We start from the raw sequence: 21,248 nt of genomic DNA, 5'->3' as shown, positions 1-21,248 counted from the left end.
GCTTCTTGACCTCTTCAAATGTTTTATGGAATAAATCAAACGATCATAGACAGGCCATGATGAAACAAGGCCATTTTAATAAAATTCAACAAATATACAAATTATTTGAAAGAAGCACATTTATATCTAAAACATAAATTATTTGTTAATTAAAATATTTCAATTTTAAAGCATATTGTATTCTAATTCAAGGATTATGTTCCTTATTACTTTAATCTTTATTACTTTAACATCTGGCTTTTGTGCCTTCCTTAGTAAAATCATCATGTCAATCAAAGTTTCTGTCAAAATCATAGAGGTCAAAATACCGTAATTAGTTTAATGTTGGTTACCATGGTATTTTTTCCAAACGTCATACTGACGTTGCGTGATTTCAACCGGAAGTGACGATTTTGTAGGAAGTGTTTAGCGATGCGCGGGAGTTTATTGTTGCTATCTAGAGAGCTAGAGTTCTAATTAATTTGTACAGATTTTTTTTTATCGCACTAAAGCTGATAACAGCACAGGAATTTGCGTAGATGGCTCAGCTAAATGAAGTGGACTTACCGCCGAACCTGTCATGTCTCAAAGTACGTTATTATTCAACTTTGCTTAGCCCTGTTCTTAAAAACAAGATTATCCGCTAACTTACTAATGTGTTGTTTTCTGCTCACATGTGTAACGTTATAAGATAACCGCAGCAGTCTCGAGCTCTAACACATCTGACAGAGAATATTAACCCAAATGCGACGTTTTTGCAGTCTTCGGTTGTTGTTTTTCTAGATATAACACACCAATGTGCTTATGTTCTTGTTTCATGCCAACCGCTTCCCTGAAATTGAACAGAATAAATTGCATTGCATGTTTTTGTACATCATTGAGAACATGTCACGAAGCGCAGTGTCAAAGATTTCCAGTAAGTTAGTCAGGCGGGATATGCAGGTTTGTTTGACATCAGATCTTGTATATTTTTGTGTGTATCAGAGCATGGACACTCTCCTCCGATGTCCTATCTGCTTTGAGTTTCTCAACATCACCATGATGACCCAGTGTTCACACAACTGTACGTATTATATCACTTTTACAGTTCAGTATATATCCATTTGATGTTTTAATTGACATAATTTCTTTAAGCAAGATACTAAATGATTGCTTCTTTTCTTTTTGGTATTCCAAACAGTTTGTTCTCTGTGCATACGGAAGTTTCTCTCCTTTAAATTGTTGTGTCCTGTTTGTAACTCGGTAAGTGTCAGCATGTAAAAATAATCTGAACTCGAATCTATCTATCTGTCTGTCTATCTGTCTGTCTGTCTGTCTGTAATATTTTAATTAAGTTAAGATTTTCAATAAACAGTTTCCATTAATCTTAGTTCAACTCTCCTTGCAGCCATCAACAGAACAAGACCTGAGGAACAACAGATTATTAGACGACTTAGTTCAGAGCTTCCAATCAGCCAGGTAAAGTTTATTTCTTTTTAAAATATAAGTATTTATTTCATTTAGATATCAGTGAGTCTGTTCTTTTTTTTTTTTTTTTTGCATTTTGCACTGTTTGTTATGTGGGAAATCTGGAATTATGCTAAATGGATTTAAACATGGTAAAATGTTAAAGGGCATATTGCAGGTTATAGTACCCAGTGAGTCATTGTATAGAAAAATAATGTAGGAATAAAATTCAAAATAATGTTTAAATATATCTCCAGTAGCAGTATACTATTAACATTAAGTGACATGGCATCTGACGCACAGAAGCCAATGGCACACGTCACTATGCGTATTGGCACATCCGGTGGGACATCCGGTCTTCATTGGCATGTGCCAGTGGATAGTGGCATGTGTCACTGACATTATTGGCATGTGCCAGTGGATAGTGGCATGTGTCACTGACATTATTGGCATGTGCCAGTGGATAGTGGCATGTGTCACTGACATTATTGACATGTGCCAGTGGATAGTGGCATGTGTGTCACTGACATTATTGGCATGTGCCAGTGGATAGTCAGGGCTCCAGACTAACTTTTCCACTGGTTGCACTGGTGCTACCAACTTTCTCAGTTCGCACCAGCATATGTCGCACCAGCATATGATTTGGTCGCACCTTTTTTTCTTTTTTCTTTTGCTACATGCCATGGGATTAATCAATGCATGCTGATGAATAGTGGTTTTAATGGACCAAGGCTAGCAAAGGCTTTCTGGTTTGCAGCAGAAATACGTGTAATATATTAATTATCATTGCCAAATTTCAGGATTTTCATGGATTTTGGACAGTAATTTTAATCTGTAATTTTAAGCATTTTACATTTGAATTATATATAATCTATCTATTTACATTTGAATCATATTCCATCTATCTATCTATCTATCTATCTATCTATCTATCTATCTATCTATCTATCTATCTATCTATCTATCTATCTATCTATCTATCTATCTGTTTATCTGTCTATTATCATCTTTCTATCTTTTAAAAATCATTAAACATTCAAATGTATGCATTACGTTTTAAAAGATTAGAGTATTATAATAAACTGATACAGATTTTTCGTTATCAAAGTTTATAGTTGTAACTAAAAGCAGAAATCTCACACTCCTTACCTTCTGCATTTTATAATAATGTCCTTTTCCTCTGTCGAGCGATCATGAGAGTAATCGCTCGACAGAGGAAAATATAACCGCTGAAAAGACGTAGGACTAGGAGGAAGGGGCTCTGTGTTTCGTGAGACCATTTTTATCATTTTTATATGCCTTAATTCGTGAATTCGTAATTGGCGCGTTTCACCATCAGTGTGCAATGCGCGTGACGTCTACGTTCGTCAATAAATAAACTGCACGTGTCTTGCGGAAGAACATTGTAGACGGAACTTCTCTCCGTTAATGTCTATGGCGAGTCACGCAGGCACTGGGCTACTCCGCAGCCGAGACGACCCCGTGATAAAATACTCCGAATATAAACACTTATTATAGGCGTACCGTAGTGATTCAGAATAAGTCAAAAACACGGTTTGGAAAATGGATTCATGATGTAGCCTACTCGTTCATTTTGAACATAAGTTACGGACTGCAGCAGCTGATACAACGGCGTTCTGTTGCTCAAGCGTCCACTCGCACAAATGCGACCACAGAACATTTTTACTCGCACATTCTCAAAAAATGGTCGCATATGCGACCAATTTGGTCGCAGTCTGGAACCCTGATAGTGGCATGTGTCACTGACATTATTGGCATGTGCCAGTGGATAGTGGCATGTGTCACTGACATTATTGGCATGTGCCAGTGGATAGTGGCATGTGTCACTGACATTATTGGCATGTGCCAGTGGATAGTGGCATGTGTCACTGACATTATTGGCATGTGCCAGTGGATAGTGGCATGCGTCACTGACATTATTGTCAGATACAATCAAATACAGACGTGACACAAGTAACACGTTTGAAAAAATATTACTGACTTTAATGCATTTAATTGATATTTAAAATATCACAAAATTAGGCTTTTCATTTAGGATTTTGTGTCACAATTACGTCAGGATAGGTGCTCGATTAATCTGTCAGTCACTACTGGAGGTGTCACAACATACGGTGACATGTTCCGCGACTCGGTGTTAGTCAGGTGTCATGTCAGTGTCAATGTGTCGTGATAATGTCAGTGACACATGACACTATCCACTGGCACGTGAAATGCCACTATCCACTGGCACATGCCAATAATGTCAGTGACACATGACACTATCCACTGGCACGTGAAATGCCACTATCCACTGGCACATGCCAATAATGTCAGTGACACATGCCACTATCCACTGGCACATGCCAATAATGTCAGTGACACATGCCACTATCCACTGGCACATGCCAATAATGTCAGTGACACATGCCACTATCCACTGGCACATGCCAATGAAGACCGGATGTGCCACCGGATGTGCCAATACGCATAGTGACGTGCCATTGGCTTCTGTGCGTCAGATGCCATGTCACTTAATGTTAATACCGCCTCCGTATAAATACATACTTAAAAACGCTATTAAGGCTTTTGGAGTCGTTTTTGTGAGAATTTTACTTTTGCATCTGAAAACCGCCAAACCGGAAGTGACGTAACGGGAGGGAGTGCAGTCAAAGTAAACAATAGGAAAGCAATGGATCGCAATGACGTTGGGACGCTGAGGAAATTGTAAATGTTTACTCGTATGACGGACCTCAGCCATATAATTATGAGCCTGCTATGCGGCCAAGAGAGCAGGGACAGGCCAGGATTAGACAGAACAACGGTCAGAGGAGACAAATTGAGTTGTGGTGTGAGGAGAACAGGGCAGTTGTCTCGGTGAGAGACCAGTGTTAGCTTATGGATAGGCCTATATCCACGTTAGCCGACGATATGTATAACACTGCTCAGATCACAATATTGTACAGATTATTATCATGTATCAGGCAATAGCAAAGCTAGCATTGGGCCCTTACCTGCACGTGTTGTGTGTTGTGTCAGCCATTAGGAGACAGTTTCCAGAGGAAGAGGGACTTTATAAAGGCTTTGAATGGCCCCATTTTGGTGACAATGAAAAAAAAAATGATTACAATCACAACTGTCTTACTGTATAAAAACTTTATATGTAGAAACAGGTAACACAATCATTAAAGTGGTTTTGTACAGATTGAAAATTAATTATATAAATATTTATGGAAATAATAAGTTTCGGCTTCAGACTAATAACAAACACATAAATGCATTACATTACAAGTTCATGTAGGATATGTTCATGAATTAAATTAAGACAAGGCACATTTTTGTAAAACAGATGTACAATAAGTGATCTCTGACGGATCAGTGACCAATCATGTTTCCCGCCGGTGGCCGAAGCACATGCTGACGACGGACCCGATGAAGGTGCTGTGAGTGAGTGCACCGAAGGAACCTCACCAGCCCAGAGTCTCACTTGGTTCTTGCTTTGGCATCCCATGTTGAACTCCATCATATCGCCGGGATTATAATCATCCGGTCTATAGTGAACGCTACACACTACCGCATTTTTCGAAGCAGATGCAGAAGTGAAGTCCCGTCTCTTCACCTGCACAAAACGCACCAGGGCACGGAAGATAGCACCATTCTTTTTATGGTTCGGAAACCTGTGGACTTGATTTCCTGACAGGCCATAATTTACAATAATTTACCATGACGATGATAAATTGAAATACAATAACCACCGAAAAACACACTGAATCACGGCCACTCCTACTGAATACCAACCTACCCTGCACTGAGCGAACGCAGAGCCCGGGAAACGACTCCCTCTCGTAACGTAATATGACGCGATGTTGAAAAAAAAAAAAAAGCGGTTTTTCAACACGGACAAGGAAACTGTCACGTTTTCTACTAAATTTGTACCCTTATCTCTTGCAAAACAATTTTAAATCCTGCATTAACTTTTCATTTGGTATTTTCATACAAGGTTATATATTCAGTTTGAAAGAAAGAAACCCTGCAATATGCCCTTTAAAGCTCCAGTCCGTAACTTTTTTGGGTTAAAAATGATCCAAAATAAATTTGAGCAAGTACATAACCAGCCATTTTTTCAAAACTATCTGCTTGCCTTAGCTCAATTCAAAACGGTAAGCTTGTAATAATGTTTTTACTTCCAGTGGTACTGGTGGATTTTCGCAGGAGATTCGAGCATGTCTTTGTGTCATTACGTCACATCTGTACACATAAAGAAGGAGTCTCGGCTAGTAGGCTATATTGCGAGTGAGGATGTTGGAGGTGGAGATTTATAGCCTTTTCTCACAGCACTTGATATACTGTAATTAAACTTATCAATTTGATGGCGGATCCAGAAAGGTTCAAACGACAATCACCAGTGACAACAGATTCACCCGCTGTAAAATGCAAAAGAAAAAGAGACTGCAACCGGGCCCATGCGAAAACAAGGGCATTCTGAAAACAACATCTGAAGGGCATTAAATGTAGTCACGCAATGCTGTTGTTAACATTAACAATTTGACAACAAAGTATAATTTGCACGGCTTGACGTGATATGATAAGCGATCGTTGGATTTAATCAGCTCGATTTACTGCAATGCTTTTTCCCCCTTAGTTGGTCAGAACAAAAGTGGATGTTACTTGTTCAGATGATAATTTAGGGAATTTATAACATACGTTCTTATGTTGGTCATACTTCCAAAAAGTAGAATCTGTGATTCCGATTGACAGTATCCACACCGGCGCGGTGACTCACAGCCTCACATTCTCCTCAAAACATTGGATTCATCCTCGCTGTGCTGACAACTCGCGTAAAGTTGATAATTCCGCGAATAACTGCAATTTCAGATTTCGAACAGAGATGGCGACAAAGAGGAAAAACTGCGGACTGCAGCTTTAAACTCTTTAAATAGTATTTTCTTATATGATCAAGAAGGCTTGATCACTCTGTGAATGATTTGCGATTAATTTCTGCAGAACTCTAGATATTTCTGACGAATTCTACTGCTGCAAAAAATGTGTTTGCCTGAATATCAGTCTGATAGAAAGTCAGTTGGGGGTTAATTAATGGGTAGTGATAAAATTGAACAGGAAAAATTCATTACTTTATATTTAATGGAAAATACTTTGATATTGGTCCGTTTTTGATATGGACAGAGTGTGAGGTCATATTCAGTCTTCATTTGCTCAAGGATTTAATCTCAGAAGGTAAAGGTTGAATCTGGTGCATGTCACTCTGCATATATAGAGACTTCTGTTATTGGAATATGTTGGTAGACATGACTATGAATAGAATCCAATGAGTGACTTAAAAAATAAAATAAACTATTATTAATTATAAATACCCTTAAAACTACATAAATTCCACATAAAACTACATAATCTGATGAATACCATTCTCATTTTTTTTGTCTTTGTAACATTGATTTAAGATTCAGCTACAAAGTCCCAAACATGCTGATTGACTGTCAAAATATGTTTGGTCACTGGAGTTTCTGTAAATTGGCACTACAAATGTTGTTCCTATGAAAGATAGCCTAAATAAACTTATGCTTCAGTTCTGCCATGTGCATGAAACTACTATCCCTGACAGTGTAACTCTAAATCCATTAATGTATCCTGAAGTTTAAGAACTTGCCTGAAGGTACAGTATCAGAAAATCAGCTAATTTATTAGAATTATGAGATTTACTTAAGAATTAATGTTAGTGCTTTATTGAATGCAGTGTCTTCCATCTTGTGACAAACTTGAAAATGTAATTCATTTGACCTAGCGTCCTAGTCTGCCATGAGATTCGGAATTTTCATCAATCAAGTGGGATTTTATTTTCAATTTTATGGTCTATATTTGGTATACTTCATCTGCTGCAGGACTCAAGGAAGCTGCTCGGCCATGTTTCTCTCCAAAGAGTCTTAAGTTCTCAGACTGTAGACATACAGACATACAAAGTCTTCAACTTACCTGAGGAAATTGACAATAAATGGACAAGAAATGTGTGTGTGTATATATATATATTGTTTTTTAAATCAGTCTCTCTATGTGCCATCAGTCTCTTCTGTTTTGTTTACCCATGAATGTGCCTAATATAGTTGGATGGTGGAGTTTCAGATGGCCGTCAGGATGAAGAGAAAGATGTCTTATGGGACAGTGTTTTAATTTCCTGTTTTCTCAGACTCAGAGTGATGTCGTCAAAGGCATGTGTCATCTTTTAGGACAGGGCATTGGGGACAGTTGTTAAGGCCTTTGGTTTAGACATAGCATTGTTTTTTTGTGCCTTTCTTTGGGTAGTGTATCTTGGGTAGAATATCTTTTTGTGATTTATTACATTCATATATGTGTACATGGTATTAAATTTTAAAAGATCACAATCTCGATTCAAACATCCACGGGATCTTATTCCTAAATGAGAATGATTTGTCTGTCTATAACCTTTGACAAGTACGATCACAGCGGAACATTCATATCTGCGCTGATCCAGAGGGAGCAGTTGTCATGTATAGGTATGAAACAGCGTCACAAAGCTGTGGTCTTTTCAACCACACAGTATCATTATTTAGTTTACAGTAATTCAGTACTCTGATAAAAACACAGTACTAGCGATCTAAATTTAATGTAAAAAACGGCTAAACAGGAGAGTCTACTGGCAAAGAGAGAGCACGACAGAGCTTGTAATAAAACAAAAATCAACATTGGCTTGGCTTTTATGATATGGCGAGAACTTAGGGATTTATGATGATGTAAAGGCAAGCGAAGTGAGTTAGGTATTTTATTGGACAGATAAATTGCCATATGTCGCTCTCTAACAAAGTTCATTATAAAGCATTATATTTTGTGAAGGGTCATTTTATTTCATAGTGCTTTGTAGCGCTGTGTTGGAATTTATTTTCCTAGGAAGTCCCGTGTTTATTAATGAAGTAAAGTCTTCAGCCAGTCAGCTTAAGATCCTTCCCTTCTAAACTCGCTACATCTCTTAAGCCTAGTTGTGAATGTTTTATGAGTAGTAGCATAACCATATTCATCCACACAGTCAGGCAGAGCCGAAGCACAACCAAAACAATGATCTTCCGCAAAATGCATGCAGTTTGTTTAATCCCTAGAGGGCCAAAATGTTCATTCATTTTGTCAGAACCTCTAGTAAATTACATGTTATTGAGTTTAGTTGTCTATTTAGAATCATGGATGAATTGTGATCTCTATTTTAAACAAAAAGATTGTGATTCTCAGTTTTTCTAGAATCGTGCAACTGTAGTTCATAGTATTTGTTTTAGTGCTGCACGATTAATCGTATCGCAATCGTAATCGCGATGTCAAACCTATGCGATTATATAACGCAAAATGCCGCGATTTTATATGAAATAAACAAATTAGGGCTATTAACGCAGCATCTCTTCTTTTTTGTCATCCTTTGACTAGTGTTACATGATCCCGCTCTTCGTGCAAATGCCTTAAGTTAAAACTATTTTGCACGACAAGAAGTCAAAAGAGAGCGCGCTGCCTGTGAATGTCCTGAATATGACTCACAGAAAAAAGGCGCGCCAGTATAATGCGCATGCACAGACCGGGTGCCAGAATACAGTTCTCTTTCGAGCTTGAACGAACAATAACACACACAATTATGCCAAAATGTCGTTTTGTCGATTATCTTCTTAACATAAGAGCAGTCTTATGATGGACGAAAAGAGTTGTGCTTGTGAGAGAATGAGGCGCGTGAGAGATCCGCGTCTCGGCAACGGCTGCTCTTAAAGGGCCAGCAGCGAATAAAGCGTTCCGTCAGTAAAGTTAATCAAAGAACAAAGAGAACAGAAAATTACTCACTGCTCTTGACTAAAGAAGTTTTGTAGCTTTAATAAGGATTAGTCTATATAAAATTTATAATTCATGCAGCGAAGACTGTTTGATAACTTTATTCAATTTCTGTATATAAATCTGTATATAAATCCTCAATCCTACCTGTTAAGCAGAGCCGGCCCGAGCCTTTTGGGGGCCCTAAGCAGAATTTGATTTGGGGGCCCCCTCCCACTACGCGGAGTCACTGCTTGACGATTATTGACACAAATATCACGCAATAATGATACATTATAAATTAATACAGTGAGGTTATGTAGCCTATTAATACAAAATAAATACTTAATAAAAAATAGATAGCCTATACTTAAATAAAAAAGTTTTAACTTTTACTTTACTCTTTTACTAACTCTTTGAAACTTCTTAAAACAAACTGTCTCAAAACATATCAAATAATTTATTTGCTAAAATAATGACAAAACTGAGAATTCAACATAATAAGAGGGTTCAACAATGACAATTATTGTTGAAAACTGTAAAAATATTATTATTTCTCAACTGTCTCAATACATTGTAAGTTTTTTTATTATTATTATTGTAACAGACTTGGTTGGATTGTACATGACTGAATCCAACAAAGTCTGTTACTATAATACCGGTAATGATGTACTGGCGCTCGTTGTATGTGCGTATGCAATGTATTTTTTCCCTCGGGGCTTGCCGTAGATAGGAATGGTCTGCACAAAACATACCGTAAATAATCATGCAAATATAGTTTTATCTTGCTCTTTTTTTCTCCTCCTCTGGCCTGGCCTTTTCTTCTTTCTATTTTCTGCACCAGATGGATACGTCCTTTTTTGTTACATGGCTTAACATTACCGTGACTGCGCAGTTGCGCACGAATTGTCTATGCACGCGCGAGGTGTCTAGATTATGCGCATGACTTAAACGCTGGCAGACGCAGCAGCAGTTGTAGGCAGGTAATATTGATCATGTAATCAGAATTCTCTTGTCTCGAAATATTCATTCATTCATTCATATTCATTCATTCATTCATATTCATTCATTCATTTTTGTCACTTGTTTAAGTCATCTAACAAAATATTTTTCGGTTTTTCGACTCGATTGGGGGTCCCCTGGTGGCCAGGGGGCCCCAAGCAGCCGCTTAGTTCGCTTATGCCTCGGGCCGGCCCTGCTGTTAAAGACAGGAAGGGCACAGGTAAATATGGCATTTATTATGGGTTTATGTGAGGATTGTTTGAAGTTCACTTAATTTAAAAGCTGTTAATTTTTTTAAGCCTAATAAATATTTTAAAAGTTGATAGCTTTCAATTGTATTGATGGAATCACTGTAATGTTGGATGGCTATAATTAACGTTTAAAATGTGGGGGGTGTCGTCATTTTTATCCAGACATCAATGGTTTATTTATCATTATAGGTGTTATCAATCATTTAGTTGTTGTTGCTAGTTTGAGTTGAGAAATACACATTAATACACAGAATGATCACTAATCTGTGTGTGCATTTTACTTTAGAACCAAGCAAGTTGACTCATGAAACCATTTGTTTATTATATCGCAATCACATATCGCAATCGCAATATTGACCTCATTAATCGCAATATGACATTTTCCTCAAATCGTGCAGCCCTAATTTGTTTTAAAGAATTTGTGGAATAATCATTTCTCAGGTAAGCTGAGTGCCCATTAGCAAAGATGGCAGATTTCCGATCTCCTGCTGTCCTGTGCCAGGCATTGAGTTGAGTGTGAAGGCTAGTTTTCTTCCTATATTATAGACCTCCTTTGTCACAATGAGTGCAATTAGCCTTGTGTTTCCAGGTCTGAATATCGACCCGTCTGAGCTACTGCTGTTGCAAGCACACTGTCTTTGACTCTTCCTTCTCTTGATGTCAGAAGATCAAGGAGTTTCCAAAGAGATCCAAGTTTTGAACGAATGAATTTTCACTTCCATACAAACTAGAAAAGCCTGTTTTTTCTGCCTTTGTAGGGTTTTTATAGTAAAGGAGGAAAACTGATGTCACTCTTCAGATGCTAATGTAGACCAAAAATGGTCACAACCACTTTAATACCAATTGGGACACCTTGTTTATTCTCAAATCCGGGATGTTATACTCTTCAGTCATGGCTATACTTTATTAACCTGTTCAAAACTGCTGATCCACTTTGTCCTGTTTTCTTAGCTGTAATGTGCTGGTGATTATGTAACATATGTGGTTTTCTCTGTGGGTTCAGTTTGCCTTTCTAGATTCACATCAGCGCTTTGGGGACTGAACGTAGACAGGATTTTCTGTGAGGGGCTCCATGAGGGTTTTTTATGGTCCTGGCTGTGTGGGTAGTTATGCCTTTAGGTACAAGACTGCAATTGATTTTTAAAAGCATTACTGAAGAGAGGCCAAACAATTAGGACAGTTTGTTGTTTATAAGTTAAAGGGATCAAATAATTTATCCTAATTCTTTTTTTGCATTTAATTTTTTGCATGCAGTCCCTTTATTAGGTTAGTCAAGGTTATTTCTCCAAACAACCATTTTCCACCATCTGTCTGATCATGTTTTGTCTTTTTTTTTTGCTGCTGTGTCTTTAAGACTTCTACAAAAACAGCCTGTAAAACGAGTAGGCTAACAGTGCACCGAGTGGCATAATTTACACATGATGATATTTCAGAAGCACATATTACACACATACTCTCAGATACTTTGAACACATTTTCCCAATTTGGCCTAGAATCAGTGCATAAAATGTGCATCCTAAATCCTGTTATTTAGGCTGTTCGGCTCTTGTTTTACAATCTTTTTCTACATTTTCATTTACTCTTAACTGACTGCAAAGAACCTAGAAAAGCACATTTGTTTATTCGTTCAGGGGCCAGATGTATTATTTTAGGATATAGATCCACATAGTGAGTTTTTAAATGACCTCAATCTCGGTTCTATCCTGTAAATGGAGCTTTCAGAACATGTATTAAATCTCATTTTTAGCTTAACTGGAAGATGGTGATTGAGGCTTTATCTCTCCTTTTTTCTTAGGGTAATGGGTGAAGATTGGATTTTATTTCCTTTTTTAGCTTTAATCTGTTTGTGGGTTTGATGAGATGTTGGATCTTTTCTAATAGCATTGACATATAAGGAGGAAAACTGATGTCACTCTTCAGATGTTAATGTAGACCAAAAATGGTCACAACCACTAATACCAATTGGGACACCTTGTTTCTTTTTCTTAAACGTTTAATTTTGTGTGCGTATATGTGGACTAACGGTCAAACAAAGAGAAATAAAAGGTTTCAATATGGAAAGTGGCGTTTGCACACCTCATTGACTCCACTTTATGGCTCTGTAATGGCCTCACAGCCACTCAATGTGTTTGTTGGCTTTCCACATTTCCACTGGAATTGCGAAACCGACAGGTGCTTGCCTGCATGCATTCACTCTCTCTCTCACACTTCCTTTTATGTACTTCTTTCTCGCTCCTTTTGCCCTTCTGTCGAAATGATTTTTCACTATTTCGTCTCTCACTCTCCCTCAGTGGGGAAGGGGAGATATTCGAAGGCTTACACATTGTACAGAGAAGCACAGTATTGGTGTCAAAAACACTTTTACAGACAAACTGTCACCTTAGTGTCTCAGATGAAGGATGCTCAAACCAGCGTTTTTTGTGTCCTTGGCCCAGTTTATGTTCTTCGAATGTGTTTTTACATTTTATTTTTGATATTAGATATTGTATGTGCCTTGCATATACCTCATGAACCAATGTATGTGGAAGACCCTTTTATCTCTGTAAGTCTGGGATAGAGCACTTAGTCTTAAAATGTGGTTTATAATTGGTTTGAATACAAAAACCGCTCAAAAGTTTGGGGTCAGTAAAGTGTGCATTAAATTCATCAAAAGTGACCGTAAAGACTTTTATTTTGTTACAACAAATTTATATTTCAAATACAGTAAATGCTGTTCTGTTTAACTTTGTTCATCAAAGAGTCATGAACAAATGTATCACAGTTTGCACAAAACTATTAAGCAGCACAACCGGTTTCAGCGTCTATAATAAGCAATGTTTCTTGAGTGCCAAATCATTATTAGAATTATTTCTGAAGGATCATGTAACACTGAAGACTGGAGTAATGATGCTGAAAATTCAGCTTTGCCATCACAGGAATAATTTACATTTTAAAATATATTAAAATAGAAAACTGCTATTTTAAATTGTAATATTTCACAAGATTACTGTTTGTACTATATTATTGATCAAATAAATGAAGCCTTAGTGAGCATAAGAGACTTTTCAAAAACATTTAAAAAGCTAGTGTACATGCACAATTCCAGTTTATAGAATGCTAACTATTTTTGAATGGCCAAAGTATATATAAAGTGTCAATTTAGTAAACTTATGTTAACATGACTACATTACTATATGTAAATTAGATTTAATGTTTCATAATTTGTTTGAAACACTGAGTTAACCAGAAACTCCAACACCATTGTCAGCATTCACACTTTTATTAACATATTGTTTGTAACTCTCCATCTCCAGGCAAAAGTTGTGTCACTCAAACTTGGAATCACCCCCTATTTCACCTCAAACCCCAGCTATGTCGATCAAAGGGAAAGCGGCAAGACAGAAGGGCGTCAAAAAGGAAGCAAGCACCCTCAGTCATTTTTTCCAAAAGAAGTCCACCATGACCCCAGTCAAATCGGAACCCATGGAGATGTGCATAGAACAGCCAGGCAACATCAAACTAGAAAGTGTGGAGGAAACCGCAATGGTAAAAGAGGAGAAGATGGATATATCAGCTTTTCCTTCCACATCACAAAGCAGTAAGCCGTTGGTTAAAGGTAACTAATGCCACATATGCCATTTTATTGCATTTATCTTGTATGTTTGGTATAATCATGCATATTAGTTAAATGTTAAAAATATTGGATTTAAAAAATGTGTGTTTTTTATTCAGTCTAATACACTGTAATTTTTTTGTCTATTGTCTAAGAAAAAAAACCTGGTTGTCCCCTAATGCATTGATTGGTTTTCTTCACAATAAGTGCAATATATATATCTTTAAATTAGGGCTGTCAAATGATTAATCACGATTAATCACATCCAAAATAAAAGTTTTTTTTACATAATATATATGGGTGCACTGTGTATAATTATTTTGTATATATATAAATACACACACATGCATGTATATTTAAGAAAAAAAGATTATTTATATATAAAATATTTATATTTATATATAATATAAATTGTATATAAATCTATATACAGTATATACATGAAAATATTTCTTAAATATATACAAGCATGTGTGTGTATTTATATATATAAAATAATTATACACAGTGCACCCACATATATTATGTAAAAAAAAACTTTTATTTTGGATGTGATTAATCGTGATTAATCATTTGACAGCCCTACTTTAAATCCTTTTAATGACATCTGATCTTTTTTAGATTTAAATGGCAATGACTTTGTGTTTGTGCTTTGCCTAATTGTGCTTTTTCTAATAAGCAATAATCTTCAATCATTTGTTGCAGTGGAATGTCCTGTCTGTGAAGTGTGTGTGCCTGAACAGCACATTAATAAACATCTGGATATGTGCCTAAGCCGAGACGATAAGAAAGAGGGATTGAGAAGGTATGGAGAATATTTGCCCTCTAATGCAATAGCACTATGTGAAGTTTGATGGAGAAAATGGTCTTATCTTTCTTTGACTGCAGGACACATTTAGTGATTTTCTAGAGAATCACTAGATGCTGCTAATTGACCTGCTGTTATTCAAATTCAGAATTGTCAGTTTTTGTGCAGTAGGTCAACAAAAAACAAATGAATAATGAATAACTGACATTTCAGACATAATAGTGAAAGCTATTGTTCATTTTTGCCATCGAAAATGATTTAAATAGAATCCAATCCAGGATCAAATGTGGACAAGGGGAGTGATGCAATAAATAATGGATAAAGTTTAACAAATGAACTGATCGCTGAAAAACTTTTCTTGAATAGATAGTTCAATTTAAGATAACCTCGTTCTGTGGGGGAAAATTATGGCCACATAAAAAGTAGCTGAAGAGTAGTTGTGGTTAAAGAATTGATTCAATCCTTGTTAAATAACATTCCCTATAGATTATAGCTTGTCTCCATCCCTCCCCCTCTACTAAGCCACCCCTTTTCACCTGAGGGACATTCTGAAGGGCCGACATTTGGTGTGCATGTCTGACTGACAGAAAGAGTGATTTCATTTACTGGACACCTTGAGGGTAACGTGATGAATGAGGGTGTGTGTCAGCACTTCTGTGGCCTTAAGACCATCCTGACATACTAATACTACAGAGATTAATGAAATTTGCACCTTTTCATGCTTGGCTGTCTATATTTTTGTGTAATAGTGTTGGGTCTGATACTTATATCTAATACTTAATATTAGGTTAGGTATAAGTAATAATTCAAAATAATGTGGAACACAAAAGATATTTTGAAGAACATTGGGGTCCAAACTACATTGGACCCCACTGACTTTTATCCCCCCCAATGTTTTTTTTTTCCACAACAGAAAGTCAGTCGTACGGGTTTGGAATGAGAAAATTATTTTCATTTTTTGGTGGACTGTCCCTTTAATCGCTACAGCTATTTAATTGTACTGCCTGAAGGCTGTTGTATGCAGTATAATTGAAAATGAAGAAATGTTGCTGTGTTAGTCATATTCAACTGTATACTACTAAAAGCAATTTGATAAAAAGAAAATTATGCATCATGCCAAATAAGATACCGATAGGATAGAAAATAGCCTGAAAGAAAATGTTTCAATGTATTTCATGGACATGCCACTTGCCACTTCCTTTCATTGTAGATCTGACACATTTCCTCAAGGATGTCAGGGAAAGATAAAATAATTTATGACCCCTATAAAGATTAGAAAGACAAGTTAACAAGTAAATAGCAATACAGCCAACTACCAGAGCCATGCCATCCTGACAAACTGAGCAACCAGGCAAGGACTTTTCAGAGAATTGACCAAAGGACCAGCAAAACAATGACAGAGTTGAAGAGCTATTTGGCTGACATCAGAGAAACTGTCCTGATAGCAACAGCCTCTTCACCACTTGAGATTCACCTCTGGGACAGTGCCTAGGAGAAAGACATTTCTGAGAAAGATCGGCATTAAATCATGTTAAAGCCATGGGACAAAACCTGAAATATTTTGGTAGTAAATTTTGTGGTCTGACAAGAATTAAGTTCTTTGGCTTAAAAGCAAAGCACTATGTTTGGTGAAAAATGCAACCCGGTACCAGTTAACACCTAATCTGCCTCGGTGGCAGTGTCATGTTTGTGGGATTTCTTTTTCAGATGGCGGAACTGGAAAGTTTGTTGGCATCAAGGCCAAAATGGATTACGCCCAATGCATGCAAATCCTTGTTTCAGTCAGCCAGAGATTTGACTAAGTTACCTTCTCACACGACAGTTGAACAAACTACACATCAAAACTATAAAGTTATGGGCTTATAGTTAGTATTCTAGACACAGACTTGAATTCAATTGACAATTTGTGCTATGACCTGAACAGTCACTCTGCATCTAATTTGCATTGTTTTACATGTTATAAAAACCGATAAAAACAGCTCAAACACACACTTGAGGCACTTGAGGTGCATTTTATATTAATGTGACAAGTTGTTGCTTTTCTCGAAAACTGTTAATAATAAATAGAATTTGACTTTGAATGGTTTCTAATAAAGTTTTATTTTTTTAGGGGCCAAGCCCCAAAAGGGCTGTAGCTGTTAGTTTTCTTCACTATTCTTCTTCTTCCCGAATGGAAGTCTATGGCAGCCCTATCAACGGAACATAGGAAAATGATGAAATCTGGCACACTTGTAGTAATGGTCATGAATAGTAATCTGACCAATTTTGGAGTTTCTAAGACCAACTCTATAGCGCCACCACCAGTTAAAAAATTCACTTTTCTAAAGGTTATAACTTTTGAACCCTTTGTTCTAGAAAAATTACATTCAGTTCACCCGATTCCTCTCTTCATGCTGATCCCATTCAACATCTTACATTAAGACTCCACCCATTACAGTAGTGGCCATTTTGAAAAGTACAGTATTCAGTTTTTTTCACTGCTCCTTCTGTCACAAGTTATGACGTTGCGAACTTAAGTCGACCCAAAATTGGTTCAGAGGCTGTATCTCGGCCAAACTTTAATCAATCAATATGAACATTTTGTCCAAAATAGTCTCGGATGATCTTTGGACCGAGCCGCACAGAAATGACTGAATGGTTTTTTATATTCGCTACCATTTCCGAGACATTCGTCTCCGAATGTGACCTTGCCTGTGTTTGTTGTCTTATTGCAGTTAGCTTAGCATGCTAACCAGTTGCCATTCTTTCTAATGTGGCTCTTCAGTTATCAGGTCAACCATAAGTTACATTAGCATTAAGTTAGCTTAGCATGCTAATCTTGTTAAAATATTAAGTAATGCTTTGATGTGCTCATTCTCACACTGAAAGCTCTCCTCGGCAGCCTGGTGAATCAGCGTCAACCGAGTGGTATAACTTACTAAGCCACATGCCCCAAACCTTTCAGGTCGTGGGTTCGAATCCCATGTGGCACATGCCTAGATTGCAAGAACTACTGTGGCCAGAATTGGTGTAAAAAATGCTTTTGTTCATCTTATTGAATATAACACATTTAAATACAATATCTTCGGTCTGAGTTGATTCTCACTTGAACTAAGTAACTTTGGCATCTCTCTGAACATGCATCTTCCCAGTGGCACAATGAGTGGGTTTGAGTCCCATGTGGAACAACTTTATAAAATTGTGTGTAATGTGTCATTTAGATTCCTTTATTATCCAGGTAAGCGTTGTACTAATCTTTCTTCCTCTTAGAAATAAATGTGTTTTTGTTCATTTTAAGTTCATTCTCACCTTGGAAGCTGTTCCACAAAGAACTATAGAAAAATTTTAAAGTATTTTTAGATACTTTTTGAACTCATGGAACCTTTGAAACGGGCTTGGCCCCTTGATGGCTGCTTACTGCTACATTTTGTAATCGTCTTTGTAAATTTATTTTGACAACTGTTTTTCGTTTTCTGTATAATTTTCATTCTATTTGACACTTGTTTTTTTTTCCTCTAAAAATGACTCTGGGACTTGTGTATGCTTTTGTGTTTCAGTGGTAGAAGGCGTAAGGGGATGCCTAAGCTCTTGTACACTTTGATTGCTGTTCCAAAGCTCAAGAAGATGCTTAAAGAATGCCACCTCTCCGCTCAAGGCAGCAGAGATCAGCTCGTGCGACGCCACCAGGAATTCACCCACATCTATAATGCACAGTGTGATGCACTCAACCCCAAATCAGGTATAAAATCAGAGATCAATAACCAAATGACTGAATGAATGGTGAGACATTCCTTTATAGGCCTTGAAAAACATGGTCTAGATTCCATGTAACTGTTGTAATTTACATGTAATTCCATCAAACATGACATTGAATGACAACTATATGCTGTGGCCAAGCCTGTATTGCTGTTAAAAGAGAGTTTAGCTAGGTACAGTTTCACTCTGTCCAGCGATTGTAGGCGGTAGAATATAATTTATATGCTGGAGTTAGTCACCCTGTGGGGGACCCTGGTAGAAAGATGACAGGGCTGGTGGAAAAATACAGTAGTTTCATCCCTCATGTTTTCTTTGAGTTACTGCTTCGCTTCTCACTGACCCTTTCAGTGTGGAATTTATCTCTTTTCATTGAGCTGTCAAAGGTTTCGTTGGAAACCTTCTATTTTTCTTTTATTCACCCGGTGTTACCATGGTTTCTGTTTAAAAGCCTGACTTATTTGAGTGTGGTTTGTGTTTTTTCCCATATTACCTGGGGTTCTGTTTTGTCATAAACAATAGCAGATTGAATTGATAAATTACACTGCTCAAATTGCCTTGGATACCACCAGTTTGTGTGAAACCAGATGGTTATGTTATCAAAAATGATTTGTAAATGAGAATCCTGCTGTGCTTTAATAAATGCAAGAAAACCTAGAAGTAGATGCTGTACACTCACCGGCCACTTTATTAGGTACACCTGTCCAACTGCTCGTTAACACTTAATTTCTAAGCAGCCAATCACATGGCGGCAACTCAGTGCATTCAGGCATGTAGACATGGTCAAGACAATCTCCTGCAGTTCAAACCGAGCATCAGTATGGGGAAGAAAGTTGATTTGAGTGACTTTGAACGTGGCATGATTGTTGGTGCCAGAAGGGCTGGTCTGAGTATTTCAGAAACTGCTAATCTACTGGGCTTTTCACGCACAACCATCTCTAGGGTTTACAGAGAATGGTCCGAAAAAGAAAAAACATCCAGTGAGCGGCAGTTCTGTGGGCGGAAATGCCTTGTTGATGCCAGAGGTCAGAGGAGAATGGCCAGACTGGTTCGAGCTGATAGAAGGGCAACAGTGACTGAAATAACCACTCGTTACAACCGAGGTATGCAGCAAAGCATTTGTGAAGCCACAACACGCACAACCTTGAGGCGGATGGGCTACAACAGCAGAAGACTCCACCGGGTACCACTCATCTCCACTACAAATAGGAAAAAGAGGCTACAATTTGCAAGAGCTAACCAAAATTGAACAGTTGAAGACTGGAAAAATGTTGCCTGGTCTGATGAGTCTCGATTTCTGTTGAGACATTCAGATGTTAGAGTCAGAATTTGGCGTAAACAGAATGAGAACATGGAACCATCATGCCTTGTTACCACTGTGCAGGCTGGTGGTGGTGGTGTAATGGTGTGGGGGATGTTTTCCTGGCACACTTTAGGCCCCTTAGTGCCAATTGGGCATCGTTTAAATGCCACGGCCTACCTGAGCATTGTTTCTGACCATGTCCATCCCTTTATGGCCACCATGTACCCATCCTCTGATGGCTACTTCCACCATGTCACAAAGCTCTAATCATTTCAAATTGGTTTCTTGAACATGACAATGAGTTCACTGTACTAAAATGGCCTCCACAGTCACCAGATCTCAACCCAAAAGAGCATCTTTGGGATGTGGTGGAACGGGAGATTCGCATCATGGATGTGCAGCCGACAAATCTGCGGCAACTGTGTGATGCCATCATGTCAATATGGACCAAACTCCCTGAGGAATGCTTCCAGCACCTTGTTGAATCTATGCCACGAAGAATTGAGGCAGTTCTGAAGGCAAAAGGGGGTCCAACCCGTTACTAGCATGGGGTACCTAATAAAGTGGCCGGTGAGTGTATATGTATTAAAGGGGATCTTTTTTTGTTGTATTTGGATAGATTTATATGTTAGTCATTAAGTCTTCTTCAGAAAACGTGTTTGTAGTTAATTTGTTTGCTTTTTTGTTTGACAACAGCTGAAGAAATTGCCAGAGAAGTTGAAAACAACGAGAGGTTAAAGAATCAATTGGACCGTAACCGAAAACCTGTATGTACTACTATGGATTGTAATTTCTAAAGTGTCTATATATATATATTAGTACTGTGAAATCGATTAATCGCATCTAACATACATTTTTTTGTTTTTTAAACAACTATAGCTTTTAGATTTTTTTTTTCTTAAAATGTTTTGTGTTTGACAGGTAATCGTCACTACGAAGAATCAGACAGCTGAAGAAATTGAGGAATTACACTCAATGTACCGTAAGTCCTGACTTAAAAACTGACACTGAATAACGAATGAGACTGTTGCTCTTGTCAGTTTAGAGGATGCGCTGTCCTTGCACTGTTGGAAAATTATGTTTGAGTGATGTCACAACATGGTCAGATCCATTCTCCTTCTTGTCCTGTGCATTATAAAATAAAAATGTCTGTTTGATATATGAACAGAATAACATGGACTACTTTCCCCTATCCCAAGGTTGACTGAGAATATGCACTTTGTATTTTTGCGGCTAATTATCAGCTAAGGATCTTTGCAAATGTTTTATGCTGTGGTTCCAGCATACTATTTTTACAGTGTTTGGGCCATTCTTGATATTACATAATGT

General features: G+C 37.5%; 1 protein-coding gene across 2 annotated transcripts in view; it reads left to right on the top strand.

Annotated features, from left to right (window-relative positions):
- The first annotated feature begins 383 nt into the window (after positions 1–383).
- Positions 384–21,248, top strand: part of rad18 (RAD18 E3 ubiquitin protein ligase) — a 30,140-nt gene continuing 9,275 nt past the window's right edge. For both annotated transcript variants that reach the window (XM_056253753.1, XM_056253752.1), the window contains exons 1-9: positions 384–569; positions 964–1,042; positions 1,160–1,221; positions 1,367–1,437; positions 13,778–14,079; positions 14,782–14,881; positions 18,421–18,602; positions 20,616–20,686; positions 20,841–20,901. In XM_056253753.1, the coding sequence (XP_056109728.1) occupies positions 519–569; positions 964–1,042; positions 1,160–1,221; positions 1,367–1,437; positions 13,778–14,079; positions 14,782–14,881; positions 18,421–18,602; positions 20,616–20,686; positions 20,841–20,901 (979 nt within the window). In that variant the 5' untranslated portion in view covers positions 384–518. The remainder of the gene's footprint in view (positions 570–963; positions 1,043–1,159; positions 1,222–1,366; positions 1,438–13,777; positions 14,080–14,781; positions 14,882–18,420; positions 18,603–20,615; positions 20,687–20,840; positions 20,902–21,248) is intronic.

This window comes from Rhinichthys klamathensis, unplaced genomic scaffold (assembly GCF_029890125.1).
Source record: "Rhinichthys klamathensis goyatoka isolate OS25496 unplaced genomic scaffold, OSU_Roscu_1.1 h1tg000109l_1, whole genome shotgun sequence".
NCBI classification, from domain to species: Eukaryota; Metazoa; Chordata; class Actinopteri; order Cypriniformes; family Leuciscidae; genus Rhinichthys; species Rhinichthys klamathensis.
This window is presented reverse-complemented; position numbering and strand designations above follow the sequence as displayed.